Source organism: Schistocerca piceifrons, chromosome 5 (assembly GCF_021461385.2).
Source record: "Schistocerca piceifrons isolate TAMUIC-IGC-003096 chromosome 5, iqSchPice1.1, whole genome shotgun sequence".
Lineage (NCBI taxonomy): Eukaryota > Metazoa > Arthropoda > Insecta > Orthoptera > Acrididae > Schistocerca > Schistocerca piceifrons.
This window is the reverse complement of record NC_060142.1, coordinates 267,369,212-267,387,490: the sequence shown is the minus strand read 5'-3', so window position 1 is coordinate 267,387,490 and position 18,279 is coordinate 267,369,212. Positions and strand designations below refer to the sequence as shown.

The following is an 18,279-nucleotide window of genomic DNA, read 5'->3' as shown; positions in this document are numbered from 1 at the left end:
GTTTCATTATGGCTTTTTATTATTTCATACCTACGAGGGCGTGATGAAAGATAAGGCCTCCGAATTTTTTAAGTGAAAACTCGTAAAGCTTTTTAAATAAAACAAATATTATTAACGTTCTACATATTCATTCTTCGTGTCTACATATTTCAGCCCTCTGCAGCTAAAGGGCTCCAAATTGTAGCATGTAATATGACTATGCGTAAAGTAACTGTGTTGATGCTTCAGAAACAGCGTGATGTAATCGAGTTTCGAATTCGAAGAGTTCATCCACGTATGAAACGCCCTATCTTTCATCATTACAATGCTCCACCATACGCAAGCGTTGCAACAACAGCAAAAATCCAACGCCTTTGGTTTACTGTCACGGATCATCCCCATACATTCCCGAATTGACCCTATTCAACTTTCGTCAGTTTCCAGAAATTGAAGCACACCTTCGAGGACTTTGATAGGGAAGGAGCAAACATGTGCGGTGTCATCAACTGGTTACTGCTACTGCCATAATTTAAGAAAAAATCATCTCCTAGTAATTATAATTGGCTACCTTTATGACTAGACCGCGGATTTTAGGTAAAAACCAATTTTGTTCCTGAGTTTCTACTTACATAAAAATTTTTACTTATGCGTTTCATGACTATTTACACTTAATAGCGTTAATTCTATAGGACCTAAAAAAGCCTGTTTTGACTTTAGTGCTTATTTTTGCTATTTCGATATTAATATCTTAAAAAAGTGCCTATTTCATCATATAAGACAGTGGCTCCAAGTTTTTCCACACTATATATGGACGATAAATAGTTTAGACAAGAAGAGAATAGAAGCTTTTGAAATGTGGTGCTACAGAAGAATGCTGAAGATTAGATGGGTAGATCACATAACTAATGAGGAACTATTGAATAGGATTGGGGAGAAGTTTGTGGCACAACTTGACTAGAAGAAGGGATCGGTTGGTAGGACATGTTCTGAGGCATCAAGGGATCACCAATTTGGTACTGGAGGGCAGCGTGGAGGGTGAAAATCGTAGAGGGAGACCAAGAGATGAATACACCAAGCAGATTCAGAAGGATGTAGGCTGCAGTAGGTTCTGTGAGATGAAGAAGCTTGCACAGGATAAAGTAGCATGGAGACCTGCATCAAACCAGTCTCAGGACTGAAGACCACAACAACAACAATATGACAGATGGAAAAACATATTTTCTGCCCAGCGTGCAGCAAGGTGGCTAGTTGATATGCGCTCATGCTTCGTATTGGCCTAACACTTCAGTCTTTTTTTATTGTTTTATATCGCTATCCCTGTTAATACCAGATACTCTTTATAGGTGTGTTATTATTCATATGTAAAAAATAGATCACGGATCTTTAGGTTAAAACCTATTTCTTTCCTAAGCTCCAATTTGCGTATCACTTGGTACTTAGGCGTTTCATGACTAACTAAACTGAATACCCTTAGTTCTACAGGAGCTAAAATTGCGTATTTCGACGTTGACTCCTAATTTTGCCAATTTCGGCATCAAAGTACCTATTTCGTTAATCCGACATAGAGTTCTTGTGTTTTCAAAGATTAGAAAAAGGAAGTAAACTTAGGGCTTTACGTCTCGTCGAAGGCGAAGGTCGTTAGAGACTGTTTGCAATTCCATTGTTTGCCTTACTACCAACAGCACTCGGCACGGTTGAATGGTCATCCATCCAAGTACGCACCGTGCGCGACAGTTCTTAACTTCGATGAGTGAATGGAAACCGGTCAATGATTTGAGTTACACATTAGAATCAAACGTGGGAGTACTAAATGTTATATTTGAAAATATTTCGTTCATAGGATTCTGGCCAGCCGTGTATTTTCGCAAAGAAACGGTTTCATTGGCCTCAAGCTGAGCACGGATTAAAAAATCACAATGTTAATCGTAGACGCCCTCTATAGCTACATTACTGCCCTTCCCGCATTTTCTCGCTGCTGTCTACAGGCAGTCCTATCAAACTACTCTGTTTCGTGAAAGGTATTATACGTGAATTTTCCGGTTCGAAAAATAATTTGCCGGCAGTGAGATGTTTTCGTCTGAAGCACCGGTAGATTCCATTCGCTTGTTCAGAAGGGGCGGCCATCTGTCAGGTGCCATATGTCCAGCAACGTGTACGGTACTTCCCCTACCGCTCCCATGCACCGCAGTAAAAGGAAAAAAAACTAACAGGTCATCGTTCACTTTTTCTCAGCGAAAACAAATCAGTACATTGTGTAGCGACCGACGTGTAAAATGTTACTAACGTTCTAAGTGCAAAATAAATTCTAGTTTCTGTGTGAGAATACTACGCCATGCCGAAAACAGCTAGTTCAATGTCTACTCGTATAAGGCAGTGGCTGCAAGACTTTCCGCATTATATAACAGATGGGAAAATTATTTTCTGCCAAGCAAGCAACAAGGAGGTTATTTGATGTTTCTCTTAGACTTCTTATTTTCCTGTCACTTAGGATTCTTTTTTATCGCTATCTTTTAGTAATACGAAATACTCTTTATATGCGATTCTAAACTGCATTTCCCTTTCCTCTCGTATTAGGTTTAGAGTGTTAAGAAATCTCACTTAACTCAGCATGCAGACGGAATCGCACATAAAGCTAATGTTGAACGAAAGTCAAAATTGAAGCAAACTCTTTTAACAAATAAATCTGTTGAATCCTCCGAAAAAAACAAGTTCTGCAGTGATTTGTGTCATGCACTTGTGGAAGCAAACATCCCCTTTCAGAAACTAGAAAAACCTATTTTCAGAGGTTTTCTTGAGAAGTATTGCCATCCGTCTATTCCTGCAGACTCCACTTTACGTAAGAATTATGTGAATTCAGCTTACAATGCTGCATTGCACAGAATCCGAGAAGATGTTGGAGAATCTTGTATATGGATTTCTGTGGATGAAACTACTGACAGTCTTGGCTGTTACGTTGCAAACCTGATTATTGGCAAGCTAGATCCAGATGCCCCATCCAGGGCTCATTTGATTGACTCAAAACAGCTTGCAAAAACTAACCAACAAACAATAGCACAGTTTGTGAACAATGGGCTTAAGGTGCTACACGCAAACGGAGTGGATGAGAATAAGGTGCTTCTGGCCGTCACTGACGCTGCTGCATATATGATAGCAGCGTTTCAACTATTAAAAGTATTCTACCCATTGATGCTGCACGTAACTTGTGTAGTGCATGGGATGAACCGCATAGCAGATCAGGTAAGGCTACAATTTCCTAAAGTAAATGAAGTAATATCTATGGTGAAGAGAATTTTTGTTAAGGCACCATCAAGGCTTCCAAATGTCCCATTGACGCCAGAGCCTGTTGTCACTCGCTGGGGCACGTGGCTGATAGCAGCAGAATGGTATAGTACGCATCTCTCAGCTGTCCAGAAGGTGGTTGAAAATATACCGGAGGATGCTGCATCCGTAACTGCAGCAATGGAGTTACTCAAAGATTCTTCTTTAAAACGGGACTTATCTTACATTAGGGCCCCCTAAACATTTATGGCAAGAATAATTTCACAGTTAGAAGGCTAAGGGAGACCCATCTACGACAATGTTTCTTTGCTTGAAGAAGTAAAAATGAAAATTAATAATTAATGAAGCGCCAGGTGAAGTAGGGGAAAAAGTACGGGCAAAAATGCAAACGGTTTTGCAGAACACTGGCCTGAAGGAGTTGTGTGCAGCTGTCGACATACTTAGTGGAAAATCCAGCACTCCTGACTGCAGCATTCCTGTCCAACATGTGCGAAAATGATGTACACCCTGTCACATCTGTTGATGTACAACGTTCACTTTTAGCGTATAAATTGATTCTGACTGACAAGCGCCACAGGTTTTCACTAGAAAACCTAGAAAAGATTTTGGTTATTTATTGTGAAGCCAACTATGGTCAGAATATGTGAAACTACGAATGTATTAACTAAATCACTGCCACATCTTTTTTACGGAGATCTTTATCTTGCAGGAACTCAAAAATATTTGGTGTTATGTTCAACATTAATGTTGTATGTTGCTGTGCTCTCTAACTGTGTAAATATTCATTCTCCTTGTTTTAATGTCTAATAAGATGTTGATACTGTCAACATTGTGTATTTTAATTTATTTTCATTTTATCTGCACCATTTTTTTTAGAGTCTATTTTAGGTTTTATATAGCCTAAATGAACTACTGAAGTAGCCTATTTCAGGTGCCTAAAAGATAGTTTTTTACGACCTAAAAATTCCGTGTTCTGTTTTATGAGTACTTGGTACCGATATCAGAATCTTACACACACACACACACACTCACACACACACACACACACACACACATACTCACACACAAGCACGTAAGCAGTCTCCTCCCAGTAAGATAAAGTACTTGTTTACAAGAGTAGACATTTCCATATCTACTTAAAGGTGCCATGAGGACAACTGTTGACTACTAAATATGTGATTTCTTTGTTTATTTATTTTCCTCCAGATCCTGCGAGAAGGCTTCCATAAACGATGTTGGTTTCAGTAGCAAATGCTTTAAATTATTTACATAATTTTGCATATGAGACAAACAGAAATAATATGATTAGGAATACAGAAGTGAACATGATTTCGTATTTTATGAAAACATTATCGTATGAAGTCAAAGAGGAAGAAGAGCAAACTCCTGTCAGGCCTTTCGGGTTGGAATCTAGGAAGAATAAACAGCGGTTGCAGGGTGACAGTTATGCACGAAGACAGCTTACACGAAACAATTTTAAAGCATTACCTGTTATTGCTTTGTAGTTTATTATGTTGTGTATTACGACATTCTGTCTCTCCAGCCATTCTCAACCAAACCAAGGACTTCCCACGAAAAATGATATGACTCTAACGCAAAACATTTAGTAAGAGCTCTCCCTTTTCTGGCTTTAGTCTGACTGCTATAAAAAGTTTGCGTTCTAATTACATTTTCCTTCTGATACGTATGAAACGCTTGAAAATGTGTACAAAGCCGAAACGTCATAGTTCACAAACAAAATATATATTGTAAATCACTGTCAAGCGATGCACGAAACTCTTATCTTTCATGAATTTTATCATGGCCTTGGAGCATGTTGCAACTAAATGTCAGAGTTAATTTGACAGACTATAAGTAGGAAAATCGTGCACCCCAGAGAAGCAATTGGCTACGTTTTGCTGCCATTAAAGCTTTGTTTGTACATTATCGAACAGAAGTATGAGATGTGAAACAGAGTGAGAGAAAGTAGTCAGTCTCTCAAGTCACAATGATACAGCGGATGCAATTCGTATCACTCCAGAATATACAGTCTGATTTACTTGCAGTACCCGAAACTGTCCAACTTAGATTCTGCAGCTGAGTGACGGCTCAGCGGGATACTTGTGAAAACGTAACAGACAGAGTTAGTTTCGCATTTATAATATTGTTATGGTTAAGACTTTCAGTTACGATATCTTTTTTATCGTGCTCCAAACTTTGATGAAATGAAGCTTATACTGTGCCTCAAGCTACGCTCAAGTTACCTGTTGAAACTCTATGAAAAAGATTAAGGTGTTCAAACAGATATGTGGTTTTAGATAAATATTTAAACTACGATGCCTTATTTTCCCATAATCCGAAGTTGATGGTGGTGGTGGTTAGTGTTTAACGTCCCGTCGACAACGAGGTCATTAGAGACGGAGCGCAAGCTCGGGTGAGGGAAGGATGGGGAAGGAAATCGGCCGTGCCCTTTCAAAGGAACCATCCCGGCATTTGCCTGAAGCGATTTAGGGAAATCACGGAAAACCTAAATCGGGATGGCCGGAGACGGGATTGAACCGTCGTCCTCCCGAATGCGAGTCCAGTGTGCTAACCATTGCGCCACCTCGCTCGGTCCGAAGTTGATGAAAAGAAGCCTGTATGGTGACCCAATCTATACACAAGTTGAAACTTCCTGGCAGATTAAAACTGCGTGCCGGACCGAGACTCGAACTCGGGACCTTTGCATTTCGCTGGCAAGTGCTCTACCAACTGAGCTACCCAGGCACGACCCACGTCCCGTCCTCAAAGCTTTACTTCCGCCAGTGCCTCGTGTCCTACCTTCCAAACATTACCGAAGCTCTCCTGCGAACCTTGCAGGACTAGCACTCCTGAAAGAAAGGATATTGCGGAGACATGGATTAGCCACAGCCTGGGGGATGTTTCCAGAATGGGAAAGCTGTGAGGACGGGGCTTGAGTCGTGCTTGGACAGCTCAGATGGTAGAGCAGTTGCCCGCGAAAGGCATAGGTCCCGAGCTCGAGTCTCGGTCCGGCACACAGTTTTAATCTGCCAAGAAGTTTCACATCAGCGCACACTCGGCTGCAGAGTGAATATCACATTCTGGAAACATCCCCCAGGCTGTGGCTAAGCCATGTCTCCGCAATATACTTTCTTTCAGGAGTGCTAGTTCTGCAAGTTTCGTAGGAGAGCTTCTGTAAGGTTTGGAAGGTAGGAGATGACGTACTGGTAGAAGTAAAGCGATGAGGACGGGGCGTGAGTCGTGCTTGGGTAGCTCAGATGGTAGAGCAGTTGCCCGCGGAAGGCAAAGGTCCCGAGTTCTAATCTCGGTCCGGCACACAGTTTTAATCTTCCAGGAAGTTTCATATCAGCGCACACTCCGCTGCAGAGTGAAAATCTCATTCTGTATACACAAGTTCACTGCGATAACCTCACGAAAATTACTCTAGTACTCCCGACGGTTTTAGTAAAACTTTAAATCACTACATCTCATTTTTCCATGATCCAATTTTGAAGAACTAAACCGATACCTGAAGCCATGCTCAAGCTACATAGGAAAATCCCATGAAAATTCGTGTACTAGTTTCGGAGAAGTTTGTTCAAACAGACGAACGGACAGACACGACAATTTTATGAACTTTCTATAACTACAGATTATCGTATTTTGTAGCACCTCCGACCACACCAACACAGCCCGCTCTGGTTGTGGAAACCTGGCGGTCATTCACCCTCAGCAACCAGCAGAAAAAACGTTACGATGTTTGGCACACATTGTGCATGTTATACAAATATATGGTAGCTCCTTTACCGGAGCTATACTGATCGATCATCTATAACTGAAGCACGAATCATGAAATTTACAGCATTTTCTCTTTTGTTCCGTTAGCGTATCTGCCGAAGCTCTTTATTTAAAATCTTGTAGAAAGTTAGAGGTCTGGCTGCCTTCCTTTGCCATTTTATTTACCTTGTGTGGCTTTGAGGACAGGACAACTTTTACTTAGCCGCGAAGAAATACCATTTCCGAGCGCTACGCTCTAGCTTGAATATTCATTGACTTTACCGGCTCTGCATGCCAACTAAGATACTTGACAAATGCGCCCCATTTTTCCTTCTACAGGCCAAATAAAAGCAATAATAATAAATGATGTCGAAACGTATTCGGTTTTCGTGTAACCCCGAGTGAAAATAGAACAGCATCGATGTTACCAGCGGAGCTGTATTTCTTCTTCTTTGCTAGTAATATGATCAGGAAAGGCTCAATGTAAGCACTCATTTCTTCTGACCGTTTATACACAAGAGTGTTGTTCTCTGTCTCCCGAACAAGCACTGTGATTCCCAAAGAACAAGTGAAGATAAAAGATAATAATTTTTAATGTTTTCCAATAATTAAAGTTGTACATAGCGTACCGAATATATCTTCTTTGATAGTACTGTTCATTTCCTTAGGCATCTTCATCAGAGTAAATGTGAATAGTGCAAATGCACAGAAAGAAACACTGTATTTCCGAGCGCAGGGGGATTTTAGTTATGTTCTCAGAGTTGTGAATGTAGAAACCTAATTCCCATTCAACTATTATGACGGAACATCTGAAACGCAGTAATTCTGTCCTATGTATACAATTCATTACGCTCGAATGTTACTAACATATTTCAGAAGCACATTCAGATATGTAGCAGAGACACATTGTAATTTAATAATGTGAGATGATAATAGATGAACAGCACCACACTAAAGAGCTGTCAGAAATAGCCTGGTATCGAATTCAACTTGTCGGAAACCAATGGACGATGTCGGGCACCAGTTCCGCGCCCATGCACCACCACAGTCCCTCATTTACGGGAATGCGTGACTCATGCGTAGACGTCTGGGGCCACATACCTACGGAGACATGACAAGGTCATGTCGAATCCATGCTAAGCAGGCAGAATAACAAAGGCGGACCAACACGCTACTGAACACGTAGTCTTAACATTGTGTGTGTATGTGTGATTGTATACGCGTGAGTGTGACTGCATGTGTGTCTGTTGTGTGTATAAAGCAGATTAAAATGTATATGAAAGTATCTGAAATTTTACCAAATTTGTGTCCGGATAACAGGGATTATCGGAGGTGTTTAAAATACTTTCTTGCAATTACGTCTTGAATTCAAAAGACCTAACAGTTAAATTTTATACTGTCACCGTTGTAAGAAAATAACAATGGTTTCTTTCTCTTCCTTCCTGCTATTCGTTTTGTAATGTTCTTATGAACACATCATACAAGGCAGCACACTGCTTTTTTGGTCTCTGACGCTTTTTTTTCTGTAGTAAGAAGAAGATCATGCCTTTCCACATGTCTGTGACTACATCGTCTACATAACGAATAGCGTTAGTAAAATGATATATTTAATGGTGTCTTTACATCGTGAAGTCAGCCTACGAGAGTTAGAAATTTCAGAGGTTGACAATTTTTATATTTTTTCCCTTCCACTTTTTATAGTATCGAAGAATAGATTAGAGTCAAGGTGACTGTAGAAAGGTATCTGCTGGATTTCAAGACATAAAAAGACACAAAAATCGACGTGATAGGCAGCTGGCAGATGACACTAGCAAACATGCATATACGTTGTGGGTACGTATACGTGTGGCTGAGGGATGCGTCGCATGGAAAAATATGAGTATAGATGTGGAATTCATCCAACAGTAGACGGGGTAGCAATGCAGGAGAAATCTGGATGGGGCATTCACCCAGTAGTAGGCAGGGATAACCAGAGAAATCACTTTGACTACTAATATCATAACTGTATAAAATAAAATATACACTTCAATTGAGCTGCGGCGCCTTTGTTCTTAAACTTCGACATCTCAATACTTCATGTCTTTTTAAGTTTGTCAGGTGTTACTTGCTGAGAAACATCTTGATGTTCACCTGTGTATTATCTTAGTCATTGTCTTTGAATGTTAAGTCATCTGACCGTGTACAAACGAAGTAATGTAAAAGCCATTAATTTGAGTTATCAATATTGCAGCGTTGTTGGTAATTATACTAGGTTTAATTAAACAACAGTAATTATTATACGCCTTGAAATGGTGAAATATGTTGAAAAGCGACCTTAATTTTCAGTATAAGATTTTTTATTCACCTAGATTGCAGATTAAGGTAATGCTGTCACCGGTTTTGGTTGTGCTAGTAATTATATTGATAGCTAAAATGGAAAGAAGAAATATACATTATTAATAAAAGGTCCTACCTACTTACGACAAGCACGATTTTGAAAGATAGGAAAGTGTCATAGAACATATCATACAACTATCGTTGCCTTGCAGCTCCTCACGTGATATGCAGCCAAGCGCTTTATCATTAAAACTATTGTGTGTTCTGTGATGTTGTTATTAAAAGATTGTGAGAAACGTACGTCTGCTACTGGGCACCACGTTATGCACAATTACGAAATTAAATTATCGTGTAAAAACGGTAAAGTAACTAAACCAATGGTGACGGTTTGACTTACAGGAAGTGAAGGAGCTCCATAGCTAATACTAATGAAATTCGGGGAGTGTATGTGAGAAGATAATAGTATTGTTGAAATGAACAGGACACTAACTGGTAACGGAATGGTGCACATCACCAAATAACGAATCTATTTAAAAATATTTATTGTATTTTGTTTGTTAAATTATTTCGTATTTTCTTGATGTGCACCTTTCCATTAAAAACTATCAGCTAGCTCATTGGAATAATTGTTTTATCGTCCCATATACTCTCACGATATTATATTATTATTAGTTATTGAACCCTATTCAATTTGTTAAATTAAAGTACTAACATTTTTGTTGCGTTTCTGTTTTTACACGATAATTTTACTGTGTAATTTTGCATACAGTGGTACCCTTATCGAATGCATGTTTGTTTCTTTCTGTAATAGCAGCATCATAGAACCCACAAGAGTTTTAATGACTCAATCATTTAGAGTACACCATGTAACGATAATCAAACGGCAAGTTCTAGTTCTCTGACGCTTTCTATTCTTTTTATATTGTACTTACCGCAAGGTTGAACTTCTTATGTTTATTCAGTCTATTTTAGCTCCAATCTGTTTTAGTGCAATCTAAAATTTGCGACGTACGCAAATAAAAAAATGTGTCGAAAAGAGAAATGGAGTTCTTCACATATGTAATGAAGGATTAATTTTGATCACATTCTGGAATTTTGTCTTTTGAGCGCCGTGACTCTCTCCAAAGTTTCCTCTCATTAGCTCGGAAGCTTTACCTAACAGAAGCCTGAAGGTTGTATTTATCTTTTCCAGTTCCCACTGCGACCATCCTCGGCGGTCCAGATCTGTACGTGAATAAGGGCAGCACCATAAACCTCACGTGTACCATCAGGTATTCGCCTGAACCGCCTGCGTTCATCTTCTGGTATCACCACGATGAGGTAAGACTCCTAACTCTCATGAATAGAGCCTGATTTTCAATATTTTGCCTGTAGTGCAGTATATCAATTTACCAATACGAATGAAGGACCAAGAGAAAATCGCTCGAAGAAAAAGTTTAGGAGCTATTATATCGAATAAGTATAGAAATAATTAAAAGAAAGTTTCAACAGTGGGCTAAAAATTCAGTATTAGAGGATGTCAATTAAAGATTCGCTGATAACATTGCGATTCCTTCTGGAAGTGAGGATAAATTACGTTTGGTGAGTGGAATGAATATTCTACTGATCACAAACTATGGAACGAGAATAAACTAAGAAAAGATGAAAGTACCGAGGTGCATCTTAAGTGAGTTATGTCTGAAAACTTCAGGGAAGGAGAATGTGATCCTACGTATTTACTAAAGTTTAGAAAATCTTTATTTAAAAAATCTTTTAATTGTCCAGATCGCGGAGAAATATAAAAATTAATATATGGTTACTACACCAGTTTTTGTAGACAATACAGTCATCATCAGACCGACGAACAAGCACAAAAAGCAGGAAGTCGCCTTAGGATAAATTTCTTTACACAGTAATGACATGTTTAAATGTTTGAAGGGACAATATAAATACAAAGGTAATAATTTATCACTCATGGTAAGAATGTCAGCATGTTTCGACTATAAACTGGACTGCCTTCAAATCACTTTAGGTGGTATCTCGTCTGTAACACCTGCCTTGTTGCTGAAGTTGTTAATTTTATTTTGTAGTAAGATATGCCGGCAGTATAATGATCTTTTAACATGTTGCCAGTAACATGCCATATTGCTGTGTAGCATACTAATTGTAATTTTCTTGTAACTACTAATTATGTGAATTCCTGTTTTTTGTGTTTTTATGTAATTAGATGTCTTCGTCAAGTATTTTTATCATGCATTGTTCTGTGTACACGCAAATGTAATTATATTAGCTTTTATTCGTTTTATTAGTCGATATATGTAACTGTTACACTTGCACAGCCCGTCATGGTATTCTACCAACTTTTGCCTCGGCTCGCGCAAGTGCATGAAGCCTTAGTCTATCTTATACCTGTGAATAGATAACAGTTAAGCTAGTCCTGTTGGACCCACAAGCATTTTATTTTGCTATGAACAAATTACGTGGTGTAACGATTATCTTTTTATGTTTTACGTAACACTGCCATTTTATTAGTGATCTCATTTTCCTCATTTTGGATACTGTCGCAGCTTTTAACTATAAACTTGATGTTTTACTGTTTATTATATTTGTTTGATTCGTTTATTCCCACATGTGTAGAACTAGTCTCATTATTGTTGTGCTGCCACAAACAAATTTTTCATTAAAAGTGATTTTTTATTACTGCAAGTTATTGCATGATACGTTTATTACTGGTACATCCAGTTTCTCTTCCGCTTCTTTATAATTTTTCGTCTGTGTGTTTGCATGTAGATCACATTCACATCGTAATTATTTATATCTGATCCTCCTTTCGTGCGTTAGATGAAGACATTTTTATTGTGAGTGGCACGTAATTACCGTTGCGTTTACATTTTCCCTTCGAAAATTTTAAGTTGGAACATTACTTTGAAAACAATGTCTTCCCAAGGCAACTTTCTGTATCTCATGCTTGTTCCACCAACAACAGTAACTAGTGTAGTTATCACCTTTTAATTTTTAAATATTTACATGGTGCATGGAATTACAATATTTTTCAAAATGTTTCCTCCATTTTAAGAATCGAGCATATACGAGATAAGGGACAAATTTAAGATCAGAATTAAGGACAATAGTGGGACAAAGTTCTTATGGCCCCAATATCCATTGTTGCCAAATTTATTCAAGATGGTGAATAGAAGATGGCAACGATAGGTATGGCAAATCACAGTGACGTCATGGCGTAAAGTTCAAATTTTGGCTTGAAGATAGGTCAATTGGGCTACCTCCCCCAACCTTACCCCCTCCAATCCCACTCTTCTACATCCCCTCCTCCAGGAAATGGCAGGAAGTCAAAATTCTTGCTGTAAAATAGAACACACGACGGCTACCTCCAATAAATTTAGAAAATGGAGAGAAGATAGGTCTATTGGGCTACCTCCACAAACCTAACACCTTCCCCTCCCACCATCCCCTCCCATCTCACAGAAAGTGGTGGTAAGTACAAATTCCAGTAGGACAATGCAACACACCATAGCTACCTACACTAACCTAAGAAAATCGCAGGAAAATAGCTCACTTGGGCTACCTCCACTAAGATAAGTGATCTGACCGCCACCACTTCCTAGGAATTGGTAGTAAAAGGACTCTGCCTGTGCTGGGCTACTGAATAGGGTGAGTATAAGTCCTTATTTTGCATGCAGTGCATGTTTAAACAATTTGAGGCAGTAGCTCTATCCAGCGTGTTCACCATGAGGTCTGGAGTCCAACTGACGTAGTGCACAGTACTGCCAACAGAGGGCTCTGTGGTCCCATGGTGGTCTGGGGTGAGGAAAATGACAGGAAAAGGACTCAGGCTGTTCTGCTCTGCTGGAGAGAGGAAGGACTGTACTTTATTTATTTTGGAACAATTTACTTAGGTATGTATTTCATGTAGTTTATTTATTACACTGATACAAAGCACTCACTCTGGCACATTTGGGGTCATAATACATAGCCTACAGACTTCCAGACTATTCGTAATTCATCTACATAATGCAGTAAACTGATGCAAAATCACGCAAACAACTCGTAAATTACTGAAATAATGCAGTTCACTGATGTGCAGACACGCAAACAACTCGTAAGTCATCAAAATAACACATGTAAAACGCTCTCCACACATGCGCACTAATCCTAAACTGTCCAGATAACGTAGTATATAGCCTACAGACCTGCAGACTACTCGTCAGTCACATAAACAACGCGTATACAGCTATCTGCCAACATGCTCACAACACTTAACTGAAAATAATGTAATACACGAACACTCAGTGCACGTAAAACATGTTTTCGAACTATTGTCAACCATGATGTATCAGCAAACTGTTCCAATGCGTGCACATGCTGACACCGCACAGGTGCTTTGTCAGCCGGATGTAAGCCAGCGCCTTAGCGCCAGCCATCACTCTAGCACCACTGCTGCCTACAGCAAACAGTTGAAAGTTGCATCTAATTTTGGGTATATGGTTGTTATACTGACATGAAATGTCAGTGTAAATGAGAGCCAAGTCACCCTCAGGACGCACATGTGTTCACCGTTGCTGGTGTGATGTCACTCTACCTGCATTCCATTGAAGACCTAATTGCTCGCCTACTCATCCTCGCAGACGCAGCTAAAAGGTTCTCAATGCTATACTGACATCACAGGTCACACTATAGAAATCTGCTCCAGTGCTTCCCAGAATAGCACAGCATGCATTGTTTCTAGCAGTCCTAATGGGACATAAGAGACGCCTCCAGCCACACACTTGTTTACTGTGACTGACACCTACATACAAGTACAACGCATCCATCATGGTTTACCGTTCCAGGATATCATTAAGTGCTGCTTTCCACAAACATCTCTGAAATGCAAACGTTCTCACCACTATATAGAAGCTCCTATGCAATGGTACAATGGATGTCTTATAAATGAATGGAGCATTATGATCGGCTCTTTTTGAATTTACCAGCCAAATTACTGATGCTGCTGGTGTCGAAACACTGTCCACCTTTTTCTTTCTGCAAATGAAACATTCAGCAACAAAACTAGTTAGCACATATGGCCATATTGCACTGACAGTTAAACCATGCAAAAGTGGCCTACAGATCGTCAAATACAAAAAGAAACTTAATTACAGTGCTTTGCCTCTGAAAACAGAAGCTTGAATATTAGAGTGTCAAAAAGATCTCCAACCTGACAAAATATCACCACATACCTTGTCGATGTAGTAAACATACAATTCGTGCCCTGTGACATATGAAATCGCTCCAATTGCGTTATTCATACAGATATTGACCGTCAGACAGCATAAGCACATTCACCATAGGACTCAATTGCACTGCTCTGCCACTGAAAACAGAAGCTTGAATGTTAGAGTGTGAAACCGATCTCCAACACGGCAATATATCACCACATACCATGTCGATGTAGTAAACATACAATTCGTACCCTGTGCCATATAAAGTAGCCCCTTTTGCATCGTCCATATAGCTATCGACCGTCAGACACTCGTACGTCCATTGTGAATACAGACAGCACCATATGTACTTCTTACAGCACTAGACATTTTCCCACAACCTTCAGTCACAAGTCACAACAGCTTCTGACGAGTGACCAGAGCGCCCTCAGCAGACCAAAGTCACTCCCTGAACTGTTGTACAAAGGCTGGGTCGGTCCACCTCGCAAAAAGGTGTCACCGTTTCTGGTCCTGAACTGCTTGCTTGCTTGCTTATGTCTATACCAATCTCCAGACTATGGGATTACAAGAACACAGGTATTTTCACATGTTTTCTCAGAAAATCATATCAATTTCGCGATACTTCTCGATATCAAGTATATAGCAGTATGCTACCGATGGTTTGCACTGTATAATTCCGAAGATACAGACTGAAAATTATTTTTCTAGGAACCCAAAACCTTAGCGAGGTGGAGCGTGCTGTAAACCAGTGTACATCTAGAAACTTCTCTCACCTGCACAGAACTTTATGTGAAAACTCGAAGAAAATAGAGAAAACTGATATTTCCGCTTGTGAATGGAAATGTCAGTGTTATAGCAGATTGGAAATCATCCTCATAATTTACTTAGTCAACTAAGGTGTTTCTCATATCTAGATAACCAGCAAACGTTTCTTCCCCTGTCTTTCACCTGCTAGATGCACACACTACAATCGATATTCTCTCAACCAAATAAAGGTGGTAAATATGCTGAAACAGTCACTCGGACAAATTACATTGCAGGGAATAATGGTCGAGGGCAAATACTCGTCCACATTGAATCTTCTCAAATTTCCACACACATACTAAGTATATACTGCCGTGCATAGTGGCTGCACGGTTTGAGGTGCTATGTCATGGATAGCGTGGCCCCTCCCACTGGCGGTTTGACTCCTCCCTTGGGCGTGAGTGTGTCTGTTGCTTTTAGAATAAATAAGTTTAAGTTACATTGAGTAGTGTGTAAGTCTAGGGACCAATGACCTCAGCAGTTTGGTGCCTTACGAATTCTCACACATTTGAACAACTGAACTAAGTTTTAGTTCGCTATTCGGCCGTCTAGAGGACGACACGGTTAAGTCAGCTACACTCCTGCATCCCAACAGGCCTCTTCATTTGGACAGCTCCTACAGTTAGTCGGAAACGTGAATCATTCCCGCTGCAGGTCACCATCACAGACAGAATCATCCTAGGAAACCAGTCACATATATATTTTATCAATTCACTTACAATTAAATGACACGATCGTGGTCTCAATGGGATACAGTCATTTCCTTTGTACATGTCAGAACACACACATACTTTATAAGCCTGATGCTCAAGGTGAAACTATCATGCATCCCCTACTACGAAGTGTAATACTTGTCCAATAACAGATTGCCAGCAATACGAAATAATACTGACCGAAAATCAGCAATGGATGTTCACGTCTCATAAGTTTTTCTTGATAGTGGTATCACTATGTCTTGGAAAGAGAGGCATAATCGTGTTACCAGCCGCCATACGTTAAAAAAACACGATCGCAAAGACCATATTACTATCGCAAGCGTCTTGGTTCTACAGGTACACACAAATATCAATGTTAATAGTTATACCAGCTTTATAAATCGAGGCATGCCAATCCTCCCAAAAGGAGTGGTTTTCCCAGACAAATACTGCGACACTGAATACAGATGGTGATCGCTGGAGTGTCTTTTTAAGAAACCAACAGTGTGGCTACACATAGCTGGCGATGCAACCTAGTAATAAAATCACTGAATTTAGAAAGTGATTAAGGTAAGGAATATGGTATGAAACCAGTATTTGCAACTCCCTCATGCTTCCAGTAGATGTTTCTCCTGTATTTGTAACGCATTCTGTCTCAATGCTACTGAGTAATAGGCGAAGGTTGATTGAGAAGGATCACAAACAGTAGATGGTGTGCTGATTGAGGTTATAATAAATGTACACAACCTCATCAGATCTCTAGTGTTATCCTCTCCAGTAGATATGAGGTCCGGGATTTGGTATCAAGTCTTTCCATTCAACCACATACCCTATGGAGAATTCCTTCAATGATTACAGCCACTAGTGAATCATATTTCTCGCACTCTCACATCCTGAAACGAGTCACCTTTTACGAACCTATCAGCTGCAGTAAAATTTTAGATAGTCTCTGTGCCTCATGCAACTGCTGCCATTTCTGCAGCTTTGCGCTTGTCATCATTCCAATTTAAGTAGGAACTGAGCTGAAGCCTGAGAGAGAAGTATATACCACCTTCTGAAATCCGGGTAGAAACAGAGTTACCCGAGTTAGTGCGACAGGGCCATGTTTTGACCTTTTGGTGGAAATGGGAACATGTGGTCGTAGCTCCGACAACAGGTACGATGTGTAAAGTCAGCGATAAACGAAGCCTGCTCTTGCAACACGAAGGAGTATAAAAGATAGTATGGGAAATGGGGGAAGGACGAGTATTTTGCTACTGCATTGTGGTGCGTCCTCAAACTACATACAAGTACCGCAACCTGAAACAGATCCGCGACCTTCAGGGCCCATTCACATCTATCAGCCCAGCATGCTATCTTCATTAGTCAGTACTATCCAACAGAGAAAAATTACAAACCACAACAACTCCACTAACTTCATTCGATAGAGAATGCGATAAGATTTTTACTGGATTCCTCTCCCCTCAAATATGGAAAACAAAGACCGTCTGCTTGCTGGCATCGAGCACATGTGGTGAATCTGTTAAATATACAGCTACTGATTCATTGCATGGACCAGTGTAAAGCTGCAGTACCTGTACTGTAGGAGGATGACTGTATCCCACAAACTATACTATAAGTCAAAGAGACACTCTCTGTGACCCTGTATCGTTGTTCGAAACACTCTCTTTTTTTTGCTGTAACACGCTTTGTACACTGCCATACATTTTTTTCGCCACGACTTCGAGCTCTGTGTCAGGTTCTAAACTGACATTAACATGTTCTGATCCATTGCCTTTCTCATAAAACTAGATTTCGCACCGTATAAGTCACGTTGTTACTGCTGCTACCATAACACATCACACACACTGGATGATTTTAAGGAAAGTACAGTTACAATATAAGGAACCTGCAAGAGCTTGGTGACATTGTGAAGAGTTTCCAAACTGCTGTCCGAAGGTGACTGACGACCTCTACATTTAAACTCATCTGTCACAGTGACAGAATAGCTGATGGCTCTGCATGCTTCATTTACGTGATTATTGTTTTGGCGCTAGCCATCCCCAGAAGATGTTGCCCCTCCACCAAAACTCTTTCTCTATCTCAAAAAATTGATTTCTATTAATTACTGTGTCGTAACCAACAGGGTACCAGGGATGGATGTGATGGAAAACACACTGTTGATGTACTGTGATAATAAGCATCACAGTTGATAGTGCGACCAGCAGCTGGCTTTTACGAGTAGTACTGTATTATTTCGGTGATTTGCGAGTTCT

At 39.9% G+C, this 18,279-nt stretch overlaps 1 protein-coding gene across 1 annotated transcript in view; it reads left to right on the top strand.

Moving 5' to 3' along the window:
- LOC124798934 (zwei Ig domain protein zig-8-like) overlaps positions 1 to 18,279 on the top strand; it is a 218,909-nt gene that overhangs the window by 105,715 nt on the left and 94,915 nt on the right. The window contains exon 3 of the mRNA XM_047262468.1: positions 10,523 to 10,650. Coding sequence (XP_047118424.1) covers positions 10,523 to 10,650 — 128 coding nt within the window. The remainder of the gene's footprint in view (positions 1 to 10,522; positions 10,651 to 18,279) is intronic.